We start from the raw sequence: 24,252 nt of genomic DNA, 5'->3' as shown, positions 1-24,252 counted from the left end.
GGCAATATGCCTTACCTATTTATGGAGCTTTGGCATCAAATGCGCAGCTAAAACGCCTTGAGGTACTACAGAACATCACTTTACGTAGGATCATGAGAGCCCCCTGGTTTACCAGAAACCAAGCAATCAGAGACACCTATAATATAAAGACAATTGAGGAAACATTTCAGCTTGCTAGTGGCAGGTTTGCCGCCTCACTCAGTATCCATCCGAATGTGGAAGCACGCAAATTAATTCTCCATCCACACGTGCCGCAACGTCTGCAACGGCCGAGATACAAGCAGCAATTAAACCAGCATGTTCTACCACTCCAAAAACGGCTACAGCAGAAACCGCAACAACAACAGCAGACACAGCACGACGGCTTGCCAACGTTGCTGAGGTTGGAGAAAGAGAAGCAGGATGCCTTGCGACTTGCAGACACTTCGCTCACCCGGCAACACCAGCAGTCAAAACCACCAAAGCGGTTCGGTGAATCATTGATAAACTCATTGAGGCGTAGCTACAGGGATGGAGAGATGACGCTAGAGCAGGTCCAGGACATGATCAAAGACCAGCCTTTAGTAATTCAACGTCTAATTCTACCAGCGCCACCTCCGACTGAGCAACAGAACGAGCCACAACAACAATTGCTCATTGACGATGAAGAGCAGCTTGCCACACGACTAAAGCTCCTCCAGCTGCACATGGAACGCGAACTCGACGAGGCGCCTAATGAAGATACAACAGCGCAACATCACCAATTGTCGGGGTCGACTGAATCACATGCGGATTCAATCCAGCACGAACTCTTCAGGCCACAGCAGATAAGGCAGCAATATACACTAGCAGGCGAGCAAACGCAGCACGAAGTTTGTCAGCAGAAGCGAGCCTTTGAGCTGACCATAGCCATGTTCGGCATGCCTCCAATCTGGCCCCATCAGCCATGGCAACAGCAACAACATAGCCTGCCAATTACTTTTCCTCTGCCAGGACACAAACGACAATGGCAGAAGGGGAACACTGAGCAACAGCATCAGAGCCGGGCTGATAGCCCACCCACAAAAACACAACGAGTTAATTCTGTAAATGAAGGCCAAATATACGGATTATTGACTGAGCCAAGTACAGAATGCACAAAGTCACCTGCAAATCCAATTCGATCGGCCCTGCCACGACATCAACAACAAAGGCAGCACGTAATTATCGAGCGAACAGCTGAGCAGCAGCAGCAGACCCGGGCGGATGGCCCATCATCAGCGTCACAGCGAGTTATTTCTGCAAATGAACACCAAACATATGCACTATTTACCGAGTCAAATACAGAATGCATACATCTACCTGCACAACCATTTCGATCTCTTCCGCCATGGCATCAACGACAAAGGCAGCAAGAGATCATAGAACAGCAACAACTAGTTTCAGCAGAACAGCTCCTCCAGCCATGGCAACAGCAACCACAAAGCCAGCCAGCAAGTTTCTCCCAGTCGGGACAACAGCGACAAGAGCAGCCGGGGAACACTGAGCAGCAGCAGCAGAGCCGGGCTGAAGCTACATCAACAACAACGCGGCCAGCTAATTCTGAAAATGGAAAACAAACTTATGTATTGACTGAGCCAAGTACAGAATGCACAAAGTCACCTGCAAATCCAATTCGATCGGCCCTGCCACGACATCAACAACAATGGCAGCACGTAATTATCGAGCGAACAGCTGAGCAGCAGCAGCAGACCCGGGCGGATGGCCCATCATCAGCGTCACAGCGAGTTATTTCTGCAAATGAACACCAAACATATGCACTATTTACCGAGTCAAATACAGAATGCATACATCTACCTGCACAACCATTTCGATCTCTTCCGCCATGGCATCAACGACAAAGGCAGCAAGAGATCATAGAACAGCAACAACTAGTTTCAGCAGAACAGCTCCTCCAGCCATGGCAACAGCAACCACAAAGCCAGCCAGCAAGTTTCTCCCAGTCGGGACAACAGCGACAAGAGCAGCCGGGGAACACTGAGCAGCAGCAGCAGAGCCGGGCTGAAGCTACATCAACAACAACGCGGCCAGCTAATTCTGAAAATGGAAAACAAACTTATGTATTGACTGAGCCAAGTACAGAATGCACAAAGTCACCTGCAAATCCAATTCGATCGGCCCTGCCACGACATCAACAACAATGGCAGCACTTAATTATCGAGCGATCAGCTGAGCAGCAGCAGCAGATCCGGGCGGATGGCCCATCATCAACGTCACAGCGAGTTATTTCTGCAAATGAATATAAAAAATATGCATTATTTACCGAACCAAGCATAGAATGCATACACTTACCTGTACAATCAATTCAATCTCTTCCGCCATGGCATCTACGACAAAGGCAGCAAGATACCATAGAACAGCAACAACTAGCTTCAGCAGAGCAGCTCCTCCAGCCATGGCAACACCAACAACTAAGCCAACCAGTAAGTTTCTCTCAGTTGGGACAACAACGACAAGAGCAGCCGGGGAACACTGAGCAGCAGCAGCAGAGCCGGGCTGAAGCTACATCAACAACAACGCGGACAGCTAATTCTGAAAATGGAAAACAAATTGATGTATTGACTGAGCCAAGTATAGAATGCTCACAGTTAGCTACAAATCCAATTCGATCGCCCCTGCCACGACGTCAACAACGAAGGCAGCAAGTGATCATCGAGCGAACAACTGAGCAGCAGCAAATTCGGTCTGAAACCAACATGACACAGAAGTGGCCAGATCAGCACTGGGATACCGAGCGAGAAACTCTACAGCAATTGCCTGTTACTCAGCTTAAAAAATCTGGAAACAAATTCATAAAACAGGCTTCATTATCGGTGCCTAATAGTAAATGCACTCACTTACCTGAACAGACAATTCGATTTCCATTTCCACGGCAACGAGTTGGTCAACTTGGGATTTTAGACCAGCAGCAAATCCAGCCCTCAGCTAAACGACGGAGGCAACTTGGACCTGCAGAGCCGCCTTCGACTCACCTAGACCAATTGGCAAAAAAACGTAAGATGAGTGCAAACGAAAATCGACGACCAAGTTGCTCCTTCCTACCAGGACAACAAAGACAAGGGCAGCCGGAGAATATTAAACAGCAGCAGAGCCGGGCGGAAGCCTCATCAACAACAGCGCAGCGAGCTAATTCTGAAAATGGAAAACAAACATATGTATTGACCAAGCCAAGTATAGAATGCACATATTTACCTGCGCTACCAATTCAATCGCCTTTGCCACGGCATCAACGGCAAAAGCTGCAAGAGCAGCTCCTCCAGCCATGGCAACAGCAACATCAAAGCCAGCCAATGAGTTTCCCTCAGCCAGGACAACAACGACAAGAGCACCCGGGGAACACTGAGCAGCAGCAGCAGATCCGGGCGGATGGCCCACCATCAACGTCACAGCGAGTTATTTCTGCAAACGAATATCAAACATATGCATTACTTACCGAGCCAAGTAGAGAGTGCATACACTTACCTGTTCAATCTCTTCCGCCATGGCACCAACGACAAAGGCAGCAAGATATCATTAAACAGCAGCAATTGGCAGAGGGGCTCCTCCATTTATGCCAACAGCAACAACAAAGCCAGCGAATGAGTTTCTCTCTGCCAAGACACAAACGACAAAGGCAGCTGAGGAACACTGAGCAACAGCAACAGAGCCAGGCAGAAGGCCCACCAGCAAAAATGCAGCTAGTTAATTCTGTAAAGGAAGATCAAATACACGAATTATTAAATGAGCCAAGTATAAAATGCACACTGTTACCTGCAAATCCAATTCGGTCGCCCCTGCCACGACGTCAAAAACAAAGGCAGCAAGTGATTACTAAGCGAACAACTGTACGAAGTTTTGCACAGTTGCGGAGTATGGAGCGGCAGCAGCAGAGCCAGGCAGAAGCCTCATCAACAACGAAACAGCGAATCATCCCTGCAAGGAAAGATCAAATACACAAATTAATGAAAGAGCCAAGTGTGGAATGCATACATTTACCTGCACAACCAATTAAATCTCTTCCGCCACGCTATCAACGACAAAGGCAGCAAGAGATCATTGAACAGCAGCAACTAGTTTCAGCAGAGCAGCTCCGCAAACCACGACAAAAACAACAACAAAGTCTGCCAATGAGTTTCCCTCAGCCAGGGCAACAACGACAAGGGCAGCCGGGGATCATTCAGCAGCAGCCATCAATATCTGCAAATGGAGATAATACACATCTACCACTGACTGAGACAAGTGTGAAGTTCACATACTCACCTGCACAACCAACCCGATCACCTCCGCCACGGCATCACCGGCATAGGCAGCAAGGGTTCAGTGAGCACACTAAGCTACAACAACAAACTCCGACAGGCACCAAGCGCAAGCGATCCCCTCAGTTAGCACAGCAGCAACAACACAGGCATCTTCCAACCACAGACCAGGAACAGCTCCAAATTGGGCCGCATTCCTTGCAAAGTCCACTACGGCACGCGACATGTGGCCAACGGCAACGGACGCCGCAGCAGTATCCAGTTAGCGAGTGGCGACCCGGACATAACTGGAGGCAACTCGCACATCGAAAGGCACGCCCGCTTGCGAATTCACCAGAGTCCCCTGGAAAGATAAGAATAATTAATTAATTAGTAACTGGTGTTAAAAAAAAAAAAAAAAAAAAAAAAAAAAAAAAAAAAAAACAATGTATCATGTGTAACTTATTTGTAAGAAAATATTGCCAGACTGCAATACACTGCAGTCGATCACTTCCGATGCATGCGATGAATTCTCGTTCATCGCATGCGGAGTTGCCACTTTGTTTTAAGTATCGATATGTACGCTAATTATATTTGAATAAGTTGCTCGATAGTAACGCACAAATAAAATAGGTAAGCTGCCGATTGTCTCATTCGACAGCAAGCCCTCATCGTGTACAATAGTGCACAGCAACCTGAAAAAAAAAACAGCAAGCCCTCATCGTGTACAATAGTGCACAGCAACCTGAAAAAAAACCAAAGCGGTTCGGTGAATCATTGATAAACTCATTGAGGCGTAGCTACAGGGATGGAGAGATGACGCTAGAGCAGGTCCAGGACATGATCAAAGACCAGCCTTTAGTAATTCAACGTCTAATTCTACCAGCGCCACCTCCGACTGAGCAACAGAACGAGCCACAACAACAATTGCTCATTGACGATGAAGAGCAGCTTGCCACACGACTAAAGCTCCTCCAGCTGCACATGGAACGCGAACTCGACGAGGCGCCTAATGAAGATACAACAGCGCAACATCACCAATTGTCGGGGTCGACTGAATCACATGCGGATTCAATCCAGCACGAACTCTTCAGGCCACAGCAGATAAGGCAGCAATATACACTAGCAGGCGAGCAAACGCAGCACGAAGTTTGTCAGCAGAAGCGAGCCTTTGAGCTGACCATAGCCATGTTCGGCATGCCTCCAATCTGGCCCCATCAGCCATGGCAACAGCAACAACATAGCCTGCCAATTACTTTTCCTCTGCCAGGACACAAACGACAATGGCAGAAGGGGAACACTGAGCAACAGCATCAGAGCCGGGCTGATAGCCCACCCACAAAAACACAACGAGTTAATTCTGTAAATGAAGGCCAAATATACGGATTATTGACTGAGCCAAGTACAGAATGCACAAAGTCACCTGCAAATCCAATTCGATCGGCCCTGCCACGACATCAACAACAAAGGCAGCACGTAATTATCGAGCGAACAGCTGAGCAGCAGCAGCAGACCCGGGCGGATGGCCCATCATCAGCGTCACAGCGAGTTATTTCTGCAAATGAACACCAAACATATGCACTATTTACCGAGTCAAATACAGAATGCATACATCTACCTGCACAACCATTTCGATCTCTTCCGCCATGGCATCAACGACAAAGGCAGCAAGAGATCATAGAACAGCAACAACTAGTTTCAGCAGAACAGCTCCTCCAGCCATGGCAACAGCAACCACAAAGCCAGCCAGCAAGTTTCTCCCAGTCGGGACAACAGCGACAAGAGCAGCCGGGGAACACTGAGCAGCAGCAGCAGAGCCGGGCTGAAGCTACATCAACAACAACGCGGCCAGCTAATTCTGAAAATGGAAAACAAACTTATGTATTGACTGAGCCAAGTACAGAATGCACAAAGTCACCTGCAAATCCAATTCGATCGGCCCTGCCACGACATCAACAACAATGGCAGCACGTAATTATCGAGCGAACAGCTGAGCAGCAGCAGCAGACCCGGGCGGATGGCCCATCATCAGCGTCACAGCGAGTTATTTCTGCAAATGAACACCAAACATATGCACTATTTACCGAGTCAAATACAGAATGCATACATCTACCTGCACAACCATTTCGATCTCTTCCGCCATGGCATCAACGACAAAGGCAGCAAGAGATCATAGAACAGCAACAACTAGTTTCAGCAGAACAGCTCCTCCAGCCATGGCAACAGCAACCACAAAGCCAGCCAGCAAGTTTCTCCCAGTCGGGACAACAGCGACAAGAGCAGCCGGGGAACACTGAGCAGCAGCAGCAGAGCCGGGCTGAAGCTACATCAACAACAACGCGGCCAGCTAATTCTGAAAATGGAAAACAAACTTATGTATTGACTGAGCCAAGTACAGAATGCACAAAGTCACCTGCAAATCCAATTCGATCGGCCCTGCCACGACATCAACAACAATGGCAGCACTTAATTATCGAGCGATCAGCTGAGCAGCAGCAGCAGATCCGGGCGGATGGCCCATCATCAACGTCACAGCGAGTTATTTCTGCAAATGAATATAAAAAATATGCATTATTTACCGAACCAAGCATAGAATGCATACACTTACCTGTACAATCAATTCAATCTCTTCCGCCATGGCATCTACGACAAAGGCAGCAAGATACCATAGAACAGCAACAACTAGCTTCAGCAGAGCAGCTCCTCCAGCCATGGCAACACCAACAACTAAGCCAACCAGTAAGTTTCTCTCAGTTGGGACAACAACGACAAGAGCAGCCGGGGAACACTGAGCAGCAGCAGCAGAGCCGGGCTGAAGCTACATCAACAACAACGCGGACAGCTAATTCTGAAAATGGAAAACAAATTGATGTATTGACTGAGCCAAGTATAGAATGCTCACAGTTAGCTACAAATCCAATTCGATCGCCCCTGCCACGACGTCAACAACGAAGGCAGCAAGTGATCATCGAGCGAACAACTGAGCAGCAGCAAATTCGGTCTGAAACCAACATGACACAGAAGTGGCCAGATCAGCACTGGGATACCGAGCGAGAAACTCTACAGCAATTGCCTGTTACTCAGCTTAAAAAATCTGGAAACAAATTCATAAAACAGGCTTCATTATCGGTGCCTAATAGTAAATGCACTCACTTACCTGAACAGACAATTCGATTTCCATTTCCACGGCAACGAGTTGGTCAACTTGGGATTTTAGACCAGCAGCAAATCCAGCCCTCAGCTAAACGACGGAGGCAACTTGGACCTGCAGAGCCGCCTTCGACTCACCTAGACCAATTGGCAAAAAAACGTAAGATGAGTGCAAACGAAAATCGACGACCAAGTTGCTCCTTCCTACCAGGACAACAAAGACAAGGGCAGCCGGAGAATATTAAACAGCAGCAGAGCCGGGCGGAAGCCTCATCAACAACAGCGCAGCGAGCTAATTCTGAAAATGGAAAACAAACATATGTATTGACCAAGCCAAGTATAGAATGCACATATTTACCTGCGCTACCAATTCAATCGCCTTTGCCACGGCATCAACGGCAAAAGCTGCAAGAGCAGCTCCTCCAGCCATGGCAACAGCAACATCAAAGCCAGCCAATGAGTTTCCCTCAGCCAGGACAACAACGACAAGAGCACCCGGGGAACACTGAGCAGCAGCAGCAGATCCGGGCGGATGGCCCACCATCAACGTCACAGCGAGTTATTTCTGCAAACGAATATCAAACATATGCATTACTTACCGAGCCAAGTAGAGAGTGCATACACTTACCTGTTCAATCTCTTCCGCCATGGCACCAACGACAAAGGCAGCAAGATATCATTAAACAGCAGCAATTGGCAGAGGGGCTCCTCCATTTATGCCAACAGCAACAACAAAGCCAGCGAATGAGTTTCTCTCTGCCAAGACACAAACGACAAAGGCAGCTGAGGAACACTGAGCAACAGCAACAGAGCCAGGCAGAAGGCCCACCAGCAAAAATGCAGCTAGTTAATTCTGTAAAGGAAGATCAAATACACGAATTATTAAATGAGCCAAGTATAAAATGCACACTGTTACCTGCAAATCCAATTCGGTCGCCCCTGCCACGACGTCAAAAACAAAGGCAGCAAGTGATTACTAAGCGAACAACTGTACGAAGTTTTGCACAGTTGCGGAGTATGGAGCGGCAGCAGCAGAGCCAGGCAGAAGCCTCATCAACAACGAAACAGCGAATCATCCCTGCAAGGAAAGATCAAATACACAAATTAATGAAAGAGCCAAGTGTGGAATGCATACATTTACCTGCACAACCAATTAAATCTCTTCCGCCACGCTATCAACGACAAAGGCAGCAAGAGATCATTGAACAGCAGCAACTAGTTTCAGCAGAGCAGCTCCGCAAACCACGACAAAAACAACAACAAAGTCTGCCAATGAGTTTCCCTCAGCCAGGGCAACAACGACAAGGGCAGCCGGGGATCATTCAGCAGCAGCCATCAATATCTGCAAATGGAGATAATACACATCTACCACTGACTGAGACAAGTGTGAAGTTCACATACTCACCTGCACAACCAACCCGATCACCTCCGCCACGGCATCACCGGCATAGGCAGCAAGGGTTCAGTGAGCACACTAAGCTACAACAACAAACTCCGACAGGCACCAAGCGCAAGCGATCCCCTCAGTTAGCACAGCAGCAACAACACAGGCATCTTCCAACCACAGACCAGGAACAGCTCCAAATTGGGCCGCATTCCTTGCAAAGTCCACTACGGCACGCGACATGTGGCCAACGGCAACGGACGCCGCAGCAGTATCCAGTTAGCGAGTGGCGACCCGGACATAACTGGAGGCAACTCGCACATCGAAAGGCACGCCCGCTTGCGAATTCACCAGAGTCCCCTGGAAAGATAAGAATAATTAATTAATTAGTAACTGGTGTTAAAAAAAAAAAAAAAAAAAAAAAAAAAAAAAAAAAAACAATGTATCATGTGTAACTTATTTGTAAGAAAATATTGCCAGACTGCAATACACTGCAGTCGATCACTTCCGATGCATGCGATGAATTCTCGTTCATCGCATGCGGAGTTGCCACTTTGTTTTAAGTATCGATATGTACGCTAATTATATTTGAATAAGTTGCTCGATAGTAACGCACAAATAAAATAGGTAAGCTGCCGATTGTCTCATTCGACAGCAAGCCCTCATCGTGTACAATAGTGCACAGCAACCTGAAAAAAAAAATCAGCATCCACACCAACACCAGCAACGGCAACCGCTACATCATCAGAAGCAGCAACAACATCAGCAGCAGAAGAAGAGAAAGCCGAAGCCGAAACATAAGCGAGCGACTCCGCTCTCTGCAGCTCAGTCGCTGTCGGCGCTTGCGTCGGCAGAGGCTCCACTTGATCGTTTGAGTGGCGGCGGCAGCGGCAGCAGAGCAGCAACTGAGCTGAGTGAATTCAACAGCGACAGCAATGGACTGAGTGAGAGCGAACATGGCAACATGTTCGATACGAACTCAGAGCCAAATGTTTGGAGCGAGAACATGGGGCGTCAGCAACATGTTGCTAGAGCGCAAGTACACGGCAACATGTATACTGACAGCCCAGCCAATACTGACACAGACTCGCACTGTGTTTTATCAAGCCAGGAAGCTGGAAATGAGTTAAACAATGCCGATTCCAACTTATCGGCTAGCCAATGCGTCCGCAATGAGGACATTATTGCAAATAATTATGCTGCAAATATGCCAACAAATTTAATGGAAATTTCTGGATTTGAAAATGAGGCGAGCGGACAGCCACCAATTGATATAATGGATATTATTTTGGGGTTCGAAATGCCTGAGCCATCAAATGACAATACGGCTGCCAAGCGGCCACAAAAACGAAAAATAGCGACTAAGCAAACACTTAATAAGCGCCCAGCTAAAAGTGGTGGCTCGAATGCTGGCAATATTAAGAATGCTACCTTCACAGCCACAGTCAACAACAACAACAACAACAACAACAGGGTCAGCGATAGTGAGAATGATGACATGGAAGTTGAAGAAACGGCCTCCAACTGTATGTCGAATACAGACTCCGGCCAGCCAATCCAGCAGACAACAGCTCATAGGGTCAGAGTGCCCACAATTTATCTGCCCAATGTGGATGATATTCAACAGTTAACTGCAAATATCACGAACAATTTGGGTGCCAATAAATTCGCCACCAAATGCACTCAGGCAGGTGGTGTGCGAGTACAATGTGCCGATATTGAGGCATACAATGCAGCAATCAAGCTGCTTGATGCATCAAATATATACCGGCATACCCATCAACTGCGCAATGAGCGCGGAGCACGGTATATTATACGCCACCTGCACTATTCAACGCCATGCGATTGGATTCGCATGGAGCTGAGAAGATTGGGACATGTGGTGAGATATGTGGACGTTTTAAAACAACGCTACACGGCCAAGCCAATAAATATTTTTGAAATAGAAATTGAGCCGAAAGCGGACACTAATAATAACATACTGGAAATAAAGCATCTTGGCAGCCAGGAAGTTAAAGTGGAGAGGCAGCGGAAGCGCACTGATCCTGTTCAGTGCCACCGTTGCCAGGCATATGGTCACAGCAAGAACTATTGCCGTCGACCGTTCATATGCCTCAAATGCGGGCTAGGACACCCCACAACAATGTGCACCAAGGCAAGAGGCGCGCCTTCTAGGTGCGCCAATTGCCAGGGTGAACATATTGCCAGCTATAAAGGATGCAAGGCCTTTAAGGATGAGCGAGCTAAGCTAGCTGCTAATAGATTACGTACATCAACTAATCAGCAGCAGCAGCAGAAGCATCAGCTAGCAGTCAATAAGCGCACTAAAGTAGCGCATAATGAGGCGTCCAGTCAACAACAAAAGCATAAAAATATGGTCAACTCCACTATGACATACAGTCAGGTGGCTAGAGGGCATGCCAATTCTGGCCGGGTACGTAATCCGGCCACTAAACATCTTCAACAATTCCAGCAGAGGCTCCAGCTGGAACACAAACAGCAGCAGAAGAAGCAGTCGGGCCAATTAGTGGCAGAGAGGGCTACAAATACATCAATATCTACCCATCAGCAGCAATACAAACGACAGCAACAACAACAACAACAACAACAAAAACAGCTAAATGGAGAAATTCCGGCCAATAATGCAGCTATAGAAGCTTTTACAAGCGATATGGCTGCAATGCATCAAATGGCCCAAAAATTGGATCAGGTAGTTGGCCTACTATTACAAATAGTAGCCAACTCAAATATTTCTATGCCTGCAACAAATTTGCACGGCTCAGCCACACGGACGCTATCTAGATCACAGATTGATAGCGCCCGTCAAGACGCCAATGATATACAAAATGTATAAAACAAGAAGAGACACTAAGAGAAACGGCCGTAGAGTTTGGGAGAACATAACAAACACTCGGAACGAACAAACTGCAATTAATGTATTAACATGTAAAGCCACTCCTTACTCATGCAGACAGGTAAATCGGCTATCAGCCTTCAATTTCGCTAGCATCAGCGATAATAATACAGATTTGGCAATCGACCAGACAACCAATAAGGCAACAGCCCTCAATTTCGCTAGCATCAGCGATAATAATACAGATTTGGCAATCGGCCAGACAACCAATAAGGCAAATAAACGCCATAAGCAATATATAGAAGCCGTCGATGAGCTTCAAAAATACATCTTAGATGATATACAAGCAGCCTTAGAATCAAATTTTGATTTTGATTCTGAGGATGCATTCGAATTCATGAATGATATATACAATCATGCAGAATATGTTTCTCCCCAACTCAGCCGTAGCCGAAAAGGTACCTCTATGTCTAAAAGGAAATATAGAGGGCACACGCTGCTACGCGCAACACTAGCGTGTAGTAAGATAAAATACAGCGTGCCCAAAACATGCACTCTATGGCATAATAATCAGATGGACAACTTAGAGTTGCCATCAGATAGCATTAATCAGGAATTTAATTTCTCTATCCAACAGCCATTAATGCACAATGTGCAACAAAAACAACAACAAGAACAACTACAGCTGACTGATGAAGAGCAACAGCTAGAAGACAACATCTATGAGGACATAATTGATGCTATGTTCTTTATAGTATGTACTGAGACCACTGATATTGATTTAGAAGAGCGTAATTATATAGATGATATATGGATGGAAATGATGCATATAGCACTTAAAGAAAAATTACCTCAGCCACTAACTAACAGATCAATTTATCCGCCACTAATAAAGAGACTAACAAAATCGGACCCCGATAAGAACAGAAAAATTAGAGAAATTTTAAGTCAATTTCAGTTCTCACTTACCGGTGATCGGCTCATCCGGTTGACAACACGGCAGCAACGAGGCATATGCGAACAGCTCCAGCCGACGGCATCCAATCCGGCCTCCCATGGTATCCAACAACATCCGCAAATCCAGCAGCAAGCCCCTTGGGGGCAACAAAAGCAACAGCTCCAGCCGACGGCATCCAATCCGGCCTCCTATGGCCTCCATGAACATCCGCAAATCCAGCAGCAAGCCCCCTGGGGGCAACAAAAGCAACAGCAACAGTCGATGGCAGCCAATCCGGCCTCCTATGGCCTCCATGAACATCCGCAAATCCAGCAGCAAGCCCCCTGGGGGCAACAAAAGCAACAGCTCCAGCCGACGGCATCCAATCCGGCCTCCTATGGCCTCCATGAACATCCGCAAATCCAGCAGCAAGCCCCTTGGGGGCAACAAAAGCAACAGCAACAGTCGATGGCAGCCAATCCGGCCTCCTATGGCCTCCATGAACAAGCAACAATCCACCAAGATGGGCAGCAGAGCCAACAACACCATCACCAATCGACGGTAGCCACCACGGCCTCCAATGGCATGGCACAGCAGCAACCAATGCGGCAGACGGACCAGAAGGATCACCAGGGACAGCATCAGCTGTCAATGGTGACCATAGAGGCTTCTCCTGACCAGCACCAGCATCTCCAAATTGAGTTGCCGGCCCATATGGGCCAGCAGCACAAAGCGAGTACAGTCACTATGGCCAAGCAAGACCAGCATTCGGCCCAATGGGGGCAGCGGCTACAGCAAGAATGGTCGATGGTTGTCAAATTGGCCTCCAGTGGACACCAGAAGCACCAGCCAATCCAGCAGCACCTGCTTGCAGGCGAGCAGCTACAGGAAAAGCGATTGACGGCGAGCATGACGGCCTTTCCTGACCGTCAAACGCATCCGCCAATCCAGCTGCCCGCTTACAAGCCGGAGCAGCTACAGAAGCTATGTTCAACGTCGGCCTCCACGGGCCAGCGGCAGCAGCAGCAACAGCAGACATACGCATCCAATCCGGCCTCCTATGGCGCACGTCAACACCAGCAAATCCAGCAGCACGCCCTATGGGAGCAGCAGTTTCAGCAACAAGGGCCAATGGCGGCCTCAAATCAGCAACAGCATCCACTAATTGAGCGGCAAATCCTCCGAGGACGACGGCGCTCAAATAACCGATCGACGGTGGCCACCACGGCATCCCAGGGTATGTCACAGCATCCACTAATACGGCAGACAGACCAGAAGGATCACCAGGGACAGCAACAGCTGTCAATGGTGACCATAGAGGCTTCTCCTGACCAGCACCAGCATCTCCAAATTGAGTTGCCGGCCCATATGGGCCAGCAGCATCAAGCGATGCCAGCCACTACGGCCTCTCAGGGCCAGCAACAGAAGCCGAAAATTGGTCAGCCTGTTGTTGAGGGACAGCAGGCGCATATACAGAGATCGACGGTGGCCAAAATATCCATGGATGGCCACGGTACGCATCCGCAATTCCACCGACCTGCCTATACGGGAAGGCGATGTATGCAGAGGCGACGACCGATGGCAGCCCAGAGGCCATTAAAACAACGCAGAAGCTGCCACTACCTGAAAAAGAGCAATTTGAATCACCATGGCAAAAAGAAAACAAAGCCAATTGTGTACATACCTGCACAGCCGGACATGCGCGACAAACAGCGATCAGCGAAGGAGACTTGGCAACTCGTCAAGCGACACCCACTCGATGCTGAGTGGCCGGTGTCTGCTCCACCTGATCGCCCTATAATGATGCAGCGCAAGCTGCACGTCAATAAGCCTCCGGGCAATATTAAGCGTAGAAGGCGTGGCAGCAAGGAGACGATCAATTGGTCACGCATCCTGGGCGCGTGGCTTATGATGTCCACCATTGCTGGCCAGCAGATCCAGCAGCAACAGCAGCAGCACCAAAAAGCATCTAACACGATGCAGACTCCAGCGGCAGAAGCGGCGGCCAACAAGCAATTCAAATTGCAATGCAATTGCTCAACAAGCGTGCCAAGTCGACGATGGTGGAAGAATACCCACCGCAAGGCCAGAGGCAGGCGTCCAGCGCACCGAAAGGCGGTGCGTTATAAAATTCAATTATTTAATTTTATTTTTGCCACAAAATTATTAATTTAAATTCAAATTTTCACTTGCACGCTTCTAGCGTGCCGATAAGTATTTTTTTTTTCCACACATACTTGCCAACACTGCGTCAGCATTGCCAACTGATCGCAAAAAATTTCCCCCATGTTAAACTGACCTACACTAAGAATGTTAATCGTACTCATTTTGGCACTGTTAATAAGTAGGTTAGTCGAGAATCCATGTTAAATGTATCTCAATGTTAATCAATGTCAATTGTCTCTGCCTCACAATCCAGAGAGTATATGTCTTGTAAATTATAAGAGTCACCCAATGTTGTCAAAATTTCTGATTTGTGACGTATAGTTTAAGTAGAAATGGACAACAATAAAGCATTTTGAAGTTCTTGTGGTTGGCTCGTCGTGGACGGACGTGCTTTCGCCGAGCTCCAGACAGCCGGCCGGCCAGCGCCCACGCCCGCGCGCAACAAGAACACTCAAACTAACGAAAAAATTTTTACAAGTGTTTTTAATATTTTCCAATAAAATAAAAATTAAATTAAAATCAAATAAAGGAAAATGCTTGGGTTAATAAATTAAATTAAAATCAGTTTAATAAATGAAAATTAAACGCCAATCAGCATTTTTAAATGCTTAAAACACCAAAGACAATTAAAATGGAAATTAAATGGAAAAATGACAGTCAATAAATTAATTAAATAATATTATTAAATAAATTAATAATGCCAATCAGCATTTTTAAATGCTAATAAATCAATAAATAATATTATATAAATAATAAAGTAATTAAATATTGTGACTTGTGCAAGTGCAGTAATCTTTTTTGTTAATAATATTAACAAGCCAACAATTTGAGGAGAGACGACCAGACGAGGAGACAGACAGAGGGAAATCTACGCCCAAAAAAAAAAACATACATAAATTATACATATAACTACGTATATGCAAATTTTGGCAAGTATATAAGCAAAGTATATAAGCGAAAAAATGCGCGAAAAGGCGGCGTCTAAAGCGGAGGCGGCCATCGCTGCAGCGAAAGTTGCCCCCCATACCCCGGCACCTGTAGCCATTGGCACTCCAATACAGCTGCATCAGCATCCACACCAACACCAGCAACGGCAACCGCTACATCATCAGAAGCAGCAACAACATCAGCAGCAGAAGAAGAGAAAGCCGAAGCCGAAACATAAGCGAGCGACTCCGCTCTCTGCAGCTCAGTCGCTGTCGGCGCTTGCGTCGGCAGAGGCTCCACTTGATCGTTTGAGTGGCGGCGGCAGCGGCAGCAGAGCAGCAACTGAGCTGAGTGAATTCAACAGCGACAGCAATGGACTGAGTGAGAGCGAACATGGCAACATGTTCGATACGAACTCAGAGCCAAATGTTTGGAGCGAGAACATGGGGCGTCAGCAACATGTTGCTAGAGCGCAAGTACACGGCAACATGTATACTGACAGCCCAGCCAATACTGACACAGACTCGCACTGTGTTTTATCAAGCCAGGAAGCTGGAAATGAGTTAAACAATGCCGATTCCAACTTATCGGCTAGCCAATGCGTCCGCAATGAGGACATTATTGCAAATAATTATGCTGCAAATATGCCAACAAATTTAATGGAAATTTCTGGATTTGAAAATGAGGCGAGCGGACAGCCACCAATTGATATAATGGATATTATTTTGGGGTTCGAAATGCCTGAGCCAACAAATGACAATACGGCTGCCAAGCGGCCACAAAAACGAAAAATAGCGACTAAGCAAACACTTAATAAGCGCCCAGCTAAAAGTGGTGGCTCGAATGCTGGCAATATTAATAATGCTACCTTCACAGCCACAGTCAACAACAACAACAACAACAACAACAACAGGGTCAGCGATAGTGAGAATGATGACATGGAAGTTGAAGAAACGACCTCCAACTGTATGTCGAATACAGACTCCGGCCAGCCAATCCAGCAGACAACAGCTCATAGGGTCAGAGTGCCCACAATTTATCTGCCCAATGTGGATGATATTCAACAGTTAACTGCAAATATCACGAACAATTTGGGTGCCAATAAATTCGCCACCAAATGCACTCAGGCAGGTGGTGTGCGAGTACAATGTGCCGATATTGAGGCATACAATGCAGCAATCAAGCTGCTTGATGCATCAAATATATACCGGCATACCCATCAACTGCGCAATGAGCGCGGAGCACGGTATATTATACGCCACCTGCACTATTCAACGCCATGCGATTGGATTCGCATGGAGCTGAGAAGATTGGGACATGTGGTGAGATATGTGGACGTTTTAAAACAACGCTACACGGCCAAGCCAATAAATATTTTTGAAATAGAAATTGAGCCGAAAGCGGACACTAATAATAACATACTGGAAATAAAGCATCTTGGCAGCCAGGAAGTTAAAGTGGAGAGGCAGCGGAAGCGCACTGATCCTGTTCAGTGCCACCGTTGCCAGGCATATGGTCACAGCAAGAACTATTGCCGTCGACCGTTCATATGCCTCAAATGCGGGCTAGGACACCCCACAACAATGTGCACCAAGGCAAGAGGCGCGCCTTCTAGGTGCGCCAATTGCCAGGGTGAACATATTGCCAGCTATAAAGGATGCAAGGCCTTTAAGGATGAGCGAGCGAAGCTAGCTGCTAATAGATTACGTACATCAACTAATCAGCAGCAGCAGCAGAAGCATCAGCTAGCAGTCAATAAGCGCACTAAAGTAGCGCATAATGAGGCGTCCAGTCAACAACAAAAGCATAAAAATATGGTCAACTCCACTATGACATACAGTCAGGTGGCTAGAGGGCATGCCAATTCTGGCCGGGTACGTAATCCGGCCACTAAACATCTTCAACAATTCCAGCAGAGGCTCCAGCTGGAACACAAACAGCAGCAGAAGAAGCAGTCGGGCCAATTAGTGGCAGAGAGGGCTACAAATACATCAATATCTACCCATCAGCAGCAATACAAACGACAGCAACAACAACAACAACAACAACAAAAACAGCTAAATGGAGAAATTCCGGCCAATAATGCAGCTATAGAAGCTTTTACAAGCGATATGGCTGCAATGCATCAAATGGCCCAAAAATTGGATCAGGTAGTTGGCCTACTATTACAAATAGTAGCCAACTCAAATATTTCTATGCCTGCAACAAATTTGCACGGCTCAGCCACACGGACGCTATCTAGATCACAGATTGATAGCGCCCGTCAAGACGCCAATGATATACAAAATGTATAAAACAAGAAGAGACACTAAGAGAAACGGCCGTAGAGTTTGGGAGAACATAACAAACACTCGGAACGAACAAACTGCAATTAATGTATTAACATGTAAAGCCACTCCTTACTCATGCAGACAGGTAAATCGGCTATCAGCCTTCAATTTCGCTAGCATCAGCGATAATAATACAGATTTGGCAATCGACCAGACAACCAATAAGGCAACAGCCCTCAATTTCGCTAGCATCAGCGATAATAATACAGATTTGGCAATCGGCCAGACAACCAATAAGGCAAATAAACGCCATAAGCAATATATAGAAGCCGTCGATGAGCTTCAAAAATACATCTTAGATGATATACAAGCAGCCTTAGAATCAAATTTTGATTTTGATTCTGAGGATGCATTCGAATTCATGAATGATATATACAATCATGCAGAATATGTTTCTCCCCAACTCAGCCGTAGCCGAAAAGGTACCTCTATGTCTAAAAGGAAATATAGAGGGCACACGCTGCTACGCGCAACACTAGCGTGTAGTAAGATAAAATACAGCGTGCCCAAAACATGCACTCTATGGCATAATAATCAGATGGACAACTTAGAGTTGCCATCAGATAGCATTAATCAGGAATTTAATTTCTCTATCCAACAGCCATTAATGCACAATGTGCAACAAAAACAACAACAAGAACAACTACAGCTGACTGATGAAGAGCAACAGCTAGAAGACAACATCTATGAGGACATAATTGATGCTATGTTCTTTATAGTATGTACTGAGACCACTGATATTGATTTAGAAGAGCGTAATTATATAGATGATATATGGATGGAAATGATGCATATAGCACTTAAAGAAAAATTACCTCAGCCACTAACTAACAGATCAATTTATCCGCCACTAATAAAGAGACTAACAAAATCGGACCCCGATAAGAACAGAAAAATTAGAGAAATTTTAAGTCAATTTCAGTTCTCACTTACCGGTGATCGGCTCATCCGGTTGACAACACGGCAGCAACGAGGCATATGCGAACAGCTCCAGCCGACGGCATCCAATCCGGCCTCCCATGGTATCCAACAACATCCGCAAATCCAGCAGCAAGCCCCCTGGGGGCAACAAAAGCAACAGCAACAGTCGATGGCAGCCAGTCCGGCCTCCTATGGCCTCCACGAACATCCGCAAATACAGCAGCAAGCCCCTTGGGGGCAACAAAAGCAACAGCTCCAGCCGACGGCATCCAATCCGGCCTCCTATGGCCTCCATGAACATCCGCAAATCCAGCAGCAAGCCCCTTGGGGGCAACAAAAGCAACAGCAACAGTCGATGGCAGCCAATCCGGCCTCCTATGGCCTCCATGAACAAGCAACAATCCACCAAGATGGGCAGCAGAGCCAACAACACCATCACCAATCGACGGTAGCCACCACGGCCTCCAATGGCATGGCACAGCAGCAACCAATGCGGCAGACGGACCAGAAGGATCACCAGGGACAGCATCAGCTGTCAAAGGTGACCATAGAGGCTCCTCCTGGCCAACACCAGCATCTCCAAATTGAGTTGCCGGCCCATATGGGCCAGCAGCACAAAGCGAGTACAGTCACTATGGCCAAGCAAGACCAGCATTCGGCCCAATGGGGGCAGCGGCTCCAGCAAGAATGGTCGATGGTTGTCAAATTGGCCTCCAGTGGACACCAGAAGCACCAGCCAATCCAGCAGCACCTGCTTGCAGGCGAGCAGCTACAGGAAAAGCGATTGACGGCGAGCATGACGGCCTTTCCTGACCGTCAAACGCATCCGCCAATCCAGCTGCCCGCTTACAAGCCGGAGCAGCTACAGAAGCTATGTTCAACGTCGGCCTCCACGGGCCAGCGGCAGCAGCAGCAACAGCAGACATACGCATCCAATCCGGCCTCCTATGGCGCACGTCAACACCAGCAAATCCAGCAGCACGCCCTATGGGAGCAGCAGTTTCAGCAACAAGGGCCAATGGCGGCCTCAAATCAGCAACAGCATCCACTAATTGAGCGGCAAATCCTCCGAGGACGACGGCGCTCAAATAACCGATCGACGGTGGCCACCACGGCATCCCAGGGTATGTCACAGCATCCACTAATACGGCAGACAGACCAGAAGGATCACCAGGGACAGCAACAGCTGTCAATGGTGACCATAGAGGCTTCTCCTGACCAGCACCAGCATCTCCAAATTGAGTTGCCGGCCCATATGGGCCAGCAGCATCAAGCGATGCCAGCCACTACGGCCTCTCAGGGCCAGCAACAGAAGCCGAAAATTGGTCAGCCTGTTGTTGAGGGACAGCAGGCGCATATACAGAGATCGACGGTGGCCAAAATATCCATGGATGGCCACGGTACGCATCCGCAATTCCACCGACCTGCCTATACGGGAAGGCGATGTATGCAGAGGCGACGACCGATGGCAGCCCAGAGGCCATTAAAACAACGCAGAAGCTGCCACTACCTGAAAAAGAGCAATTTGAATCACCATGGCAAAAAGAAAACAAAGCCAATTGTGTACATACCTGCACAGCCGGACATGCGCGACAAACAGCGATCAGCGAAGGAGACTTGGCAACTCGTCAAGCGACACCCACTCGATGCTGAGTGGCCGGTGTCTGCTCCACCTGATCGCCCTATAATGATGCAGCGCAAGCTGCACGTCAATAAGCCTCCGGGCAATATTAAGCGTAGAAGGCGTGGCAGCAAGGAGACGATCAATTGGTCACGCATCCTGGGCGCGTGGCTTATGATGTCCACCATTGCTGGCCAGCAGATCCAGCAGCAACAGCAGCAGCACCAAAAAGCATCTAACACGATGCAGACTCCAGCGGCAGAAGCGGCGGCCAACAAGCAATTCAAATTGCAATGCAATTGCTCAACAAGCGTGCCAAGTCGACGATGGTGGAAGAATACCCACCGCAAGGCCAGAGGCAGGCGTCCAGCGCACCGAAAGGCGGTGCGTTATAAAATTCAATTATTTAATTTTATTTTTGCCACAAAATTATTAATTTAAATTCAAATTTTCACTTGCACGCTTCTAGCGTGCCGATAAGTATTTTTTTTTTCCACACATACTTGCCAACACTGCGTCAGCATTGCCAACTGATCGCAAAAAATTTCCCCCATGTTAAACTGACCTACACTAAGAATGTTAATCGTACTCATTTTGGCACTGTTAATAAGTAGGTTAGTCGAGAATCCATGTTAAATGTATCTCAATGTTAATCAATGTCAATTGTCTCTGCCTCACAATCCAGAGAGTATATGTCTTGTAAATTATAAGAGTCACCCAATGTTGTCAAAATTTCTGATTTGTGACGTATAGTTTAAGTAGAAATGGACAACAATAAAGCATTTTGAAGTTCTTGTGGTTGGCTCGTCGTGGACGGACGTGTTTTCGCCGAGCTCCAGACAGCCGGCCGGCCAGCGCCCGCGCCCGCGCGCAACAAGAACACTCAAACTAACGAAAAAATTTTTACAAGTGTTTTTAATATTTTCCAATAAAATAAAAATTAAATTAAAATCAAATAAAGGAAAATGCTTGGGTTAATAAATTAAATTAAAATCAGTTTAATAAATGAAAATTAAACGCCAATCAGCATTTTTAAATGCTTAAAACACCAAAGACAATTAAAATGGAAATTAAATGGAAAAATGACAGCCAATAAATTAATTAAAAAATATTATTAAATAAATTAATAATGCCAATCAGCATTTTTAAATGCTAATAAATCAATAAATAATATTATATAAATAATAAAGTAATTAAATATTGTGACTTGTGCAAGTGCAGTAATCTTTTTTGTTAATAATATTAACAAGCCAACAATTTGAGGAGAGACGACCAGACGAGGAGACAGACAGAGGGAAATCTACGCCCAAAAAAAAAACATACATAAATTATACATATAACTACGTATATGCAAATTTTGGCAAGTATATAAGCAAAGTATATAAGCGAAAAAATGCGCGAAAAGGCGGCGTCTAAAGCGGAGGCGGCCATCGCTGCAGCGAAAGTTGCCCCCCATACCCCGGCACCTGTAGCCATTGGCACTCCAATACAGCTGCATCAGCATCCACACCAACACCAGCAACGGCAACCGCTACATCATCAGAAGCAGCAACAACATCAGCAGCAGAAGAAGAGAAAGCCGAAGCCGAAACATAAGCGAGCGACTCCGCTCTCTGCAGCTCAGTCGCTGTCGGCGCTTGCGTCGGCAGAGGCTCCACTTGATCGTTTGAGTGGCGGCGGCAGCGGCAGCAGAGCAGCAACGGAGCTGAGTGAATTCAACAGCGACAGCAATGGACTGAGTGAGAGCGAACATGGCAACATGTTCGATACGAACTCAGAGCCAAATGTTTGGAGCGAGAACATGGGGCGTCAGCAACATGTTGCTAGAGCGCAAGTACACGGCAACATGTATACTGACAGCCCAGCCAATACTGACACAGACTCGCACTGTCCCCATAAACATCTCATCCCACGGGATAACACAGCAACTTTAAAAAATAATGCTGAGATACAATCACTGGACATACTATGCCCAGCCACCTTAATGTTAGCTAGCATCATTGCTAGCTCATTCAATGCCGCCAATGACCTTAAAAATGTCTAACAGCCAATTCGTTAATATAAACAATACCAATGCCAACACATTAAATAATATTAATAATAATAACAATTTAGACACTACTACTATACAAACTAGTAATAATACCTTAGCCAATAACACTAGGAATCATGCCAGTAGCAGACAATGTGGCCACCCATTCAAAATGGCCTATTGGAACGCTGCTGGAGTATCCAACAAGTGCAGAGAAATGGAAGCCTTTATGTGCCATCACAATGTTGACATTATGATGGTCATTGAATTACGCCAAAGAGCCAGCCAGTCAGCATCTAACTCAGTCAGAGGACCATTTGCGAACAACGTCTCACCAAGCATAGATGGCTATCACACATATGTGGCAACACGTAAAGCACCAAATCAAAGATTTGGAGGTGTCGCCATACTCATCAGACATGGCATCAAGCATATTGCTCTGGAACCAATAATGCAAGATGCCTGCCAATGCGCACCAGTTGCCATCACCTTATCAACACAGGAAACCATTTTAGTCGCTCCGATATATTGCCCACCGCAATATAAATGGACGTCAGAAAACTTTGGCAAACTACTTAGCCACATTGATAGCCTGAGTCCGCAGGGATTCATAATATGTGGCGACTGGAATGCCAAAAGCACTTGGTGGGGCAATATGCGACACTGCCAACGAGGGAGGGAGCTATTGAGGACAATACACTCGAACAAAAAATATAACATATTAGCGACGGGCGGAACCACGCATTATCCCTACGCAAGAGGGAATCAACCATCCGCAATCGACTTCGCCATCTATGGAGGCATTGGAGACAGGCGTCTACGTACATATTCGATAAACGACCTAAACTCTGATCACCTGCCAATACTTATTGACCTGGCTATCGGTCAGGCACTGAATAGAAACAATGTAAAAAATAAAATTTTGCCAAGGAATGCAAATATCAAGAAATTTAAGAGAATACTTAATCAAAATCTACGATTAAACATCGAAATTAATTCGGGAACTGACATAGAGGATGCAATCGACATCCTGTATAGAAAAATAGAGAATGCAGCCTCAGCTGCAACTCCCCCCCTCCGCCGAAGATGGCAGCAATTAAGTCGCACGAGATATGGCCGAAATAAATTAAGCGCAAGCACTCTGAGGCAAATAAGAATAAAAAGGCAACTAAAATCTTCATATATGCTGCTACGCACACCGTTAGCACGCAGCCAATACAGACAGGCTCAAAACCGTCTAAATAGATTACTGCGCCGTGATAAGAATGATAATCTTAACCGGCAAATAGCAAAGATAAACGAAACGGACACAAATCGGATACAACAATTATGGAGGACCACAAACTTCATAAAACGTCAGCCAGAGCCGAATCGCCCATTAAAAATTATCTCTGGCACCACTACGTCCAATGGCAATGGTATACAAAATCATAATAGAACTATTGAATGGACAAAAACGAATGAGCAGAAGGCAGAAGTCTTTGCAGCATACCTTGAGCAAAGATTCAGCCTAAACTTAACAAATACGGCTGAAGAGCGATCACAGACCAGCAATGAGGTGACTCAGTTTATGCAACTACAGCAACAACAGCAGCATGGGCAGATAAATACACCGCCATTCCGCCCAGTCACAGACAAGGAGGTATGTCAACTGATTGCCGCCTTGACATTAAAAAAGACGCCGGGCATTGATAACAT

General features: G+C 46.7%; 1 protein-coding gene and 6 long non-coding RNA genes across 9 annotated transcripts; 1 reads left to right on the top strand and 6 right to left on the bottom strand.

Moving 5' to 3' along the window:
* The first annotated feature begins 201 nt into the window (after positions 1–201).
* On the top strand, positions 202–5,913 carry LOC115769143 (putative uncharacterized protein DDB_G0268364). Its single transcript, XM_030713841.1, has 3 exons — positions 202–459; positions 4,990–5,594; positions 5,836–5,913. The coding sequence occupies exons 2-3, from the start codon at positions 5,049–5,051 to the stop codon at positions 5,911–5,913; spliced, it is 624 nt and encodes a 207-aa protein (XP_030569701.1). The 5' UTR covers positions 202–459; positions 4,990–5,048.
* On the bottom strand, positions 1,526–2,035 carry LOC115769137. The gene is made up of 3 exons (XR_004018705.1): positions 1,816–2,035; positions 1,621–1,752; positions 1,526–1,560 (listed from the first exon to the last, which is right to left on the bottom strand). It is a non-coding gene; the product is annotated as an uncharacterized LOC115769137 (long non-coding RNA).
* On the bottom strand, positions 2,517–3,611 carry LOC115769135. Of its 2 annotated transcripts, none has more exons than XR_004018703.1 (6): positions 3,481–3,611; positions 3,211–3,417; positions 3,061–3,150; positions 2,860–2,990; positions 2,615–2,796; positions 2,517–2,550 (listed from the first exon to the last, which is right to left on the bottom strand). It is a non-coding gene; the product is annotated as an uncharacterized LOC115769135 (long non-coding RNA). The 2 variants fall into 2 exon arrangements; XR_004018702.1 differs by having other exon boundaries at positions 2,519–2,550; positions 2,605–2,796.
* On the bottom strand, positions 3,638–4,627 carry LOC115769139. Its single transcript, XR_004018707.1, has 4 exons — positions 4,258–4,627; positions 3,994–4,194; positions 3,769–3,930; positions 3,638–3,705 (listed from the first exon to the last, which is right to left on the bottom strand). It is a non-coding gene; the product is annotated as an uncharacterized LOC115769139 (long non-coding RNA).
* A 142-nt stretch (positions 5,914–6,055) lies between the features above and the next one.
* Positions 6,056–6,565, bottom strand: LOC115769136. Its single transcript, XR_004018704.1, has 3 exons — positions 6,346–6,565; positions 6,151–6,282; positions 6,056–6,090 (listed from the first exon to the last, which is right to left on the bottom strand). It is a non-coding gene; the product is annotated as an uncharacterized LOC115769136 (long non-coding RNA).
* Positions 6,566–7,046: 481 nt separating this feature from the next.
* Positions 7,047–8,141, bottom strand: LOC115769134. Of its 2 annotated transcripts, none has more exons than XR_004018701.1 (6): positions 8,011–8,141; positions 7,741–7,947; positions 7,591–7,680; positions 7,390–7,520; positions 7,145–7,326; positions 7,047–7,080 (listed from the first exon to the last, which is right to left on the bottom strand). It is a non-coding gene; the product is annotated as an uncharacterized LOC115769134 (long non-coding RNA). The 2 variants fall into 2 exon arrangements; XR_004018700.1 differs by having other exon boundaries at positions 7,049–7,080; positions 7,135–7,326.
* Positions 8,142–8,167: 26 nt separating this feature from the next.
* On the bottom strand, positions 8,168–9,157 carry LOC115769138. Its single transcript, XR_004018706.1, has 4 exons — positions 8,788–9,157; positions 8,524–8,724; positions 8,299–8,460; positions 8,168–8,235 (listed from the first exon to the last, which is right to left on the bottom strand). It is a non-coding gene; the product is annotated as an uncharacterized LOC115769138 (long non-coding RNA).
* Positions 9,158–24,252: the final 15,095 nt, after the last annotated feature.

The sequence above is a fragment of the Drosophila novamexicana genome, unplaced genomic scaffold (genome assembly GCF_003285875.2).
Source record: "Drosophila novamexicana strain 15010-1031.04,08,12 unplaced genomic scaffold, DnovRS2.1 tig00002353-arrow-arrow-pilon, whole genome shotgun sequence".
Classification (NCBI taxonomy): Eukaryota; Metazoa; Arthropoda; class Insecta; order Diptera; family Drosophilidae; genus Drosophila; species Drosophila novamexicana.
This window is presented reverse-complemented; position numbering and strand designations above follow the sequence as displayed.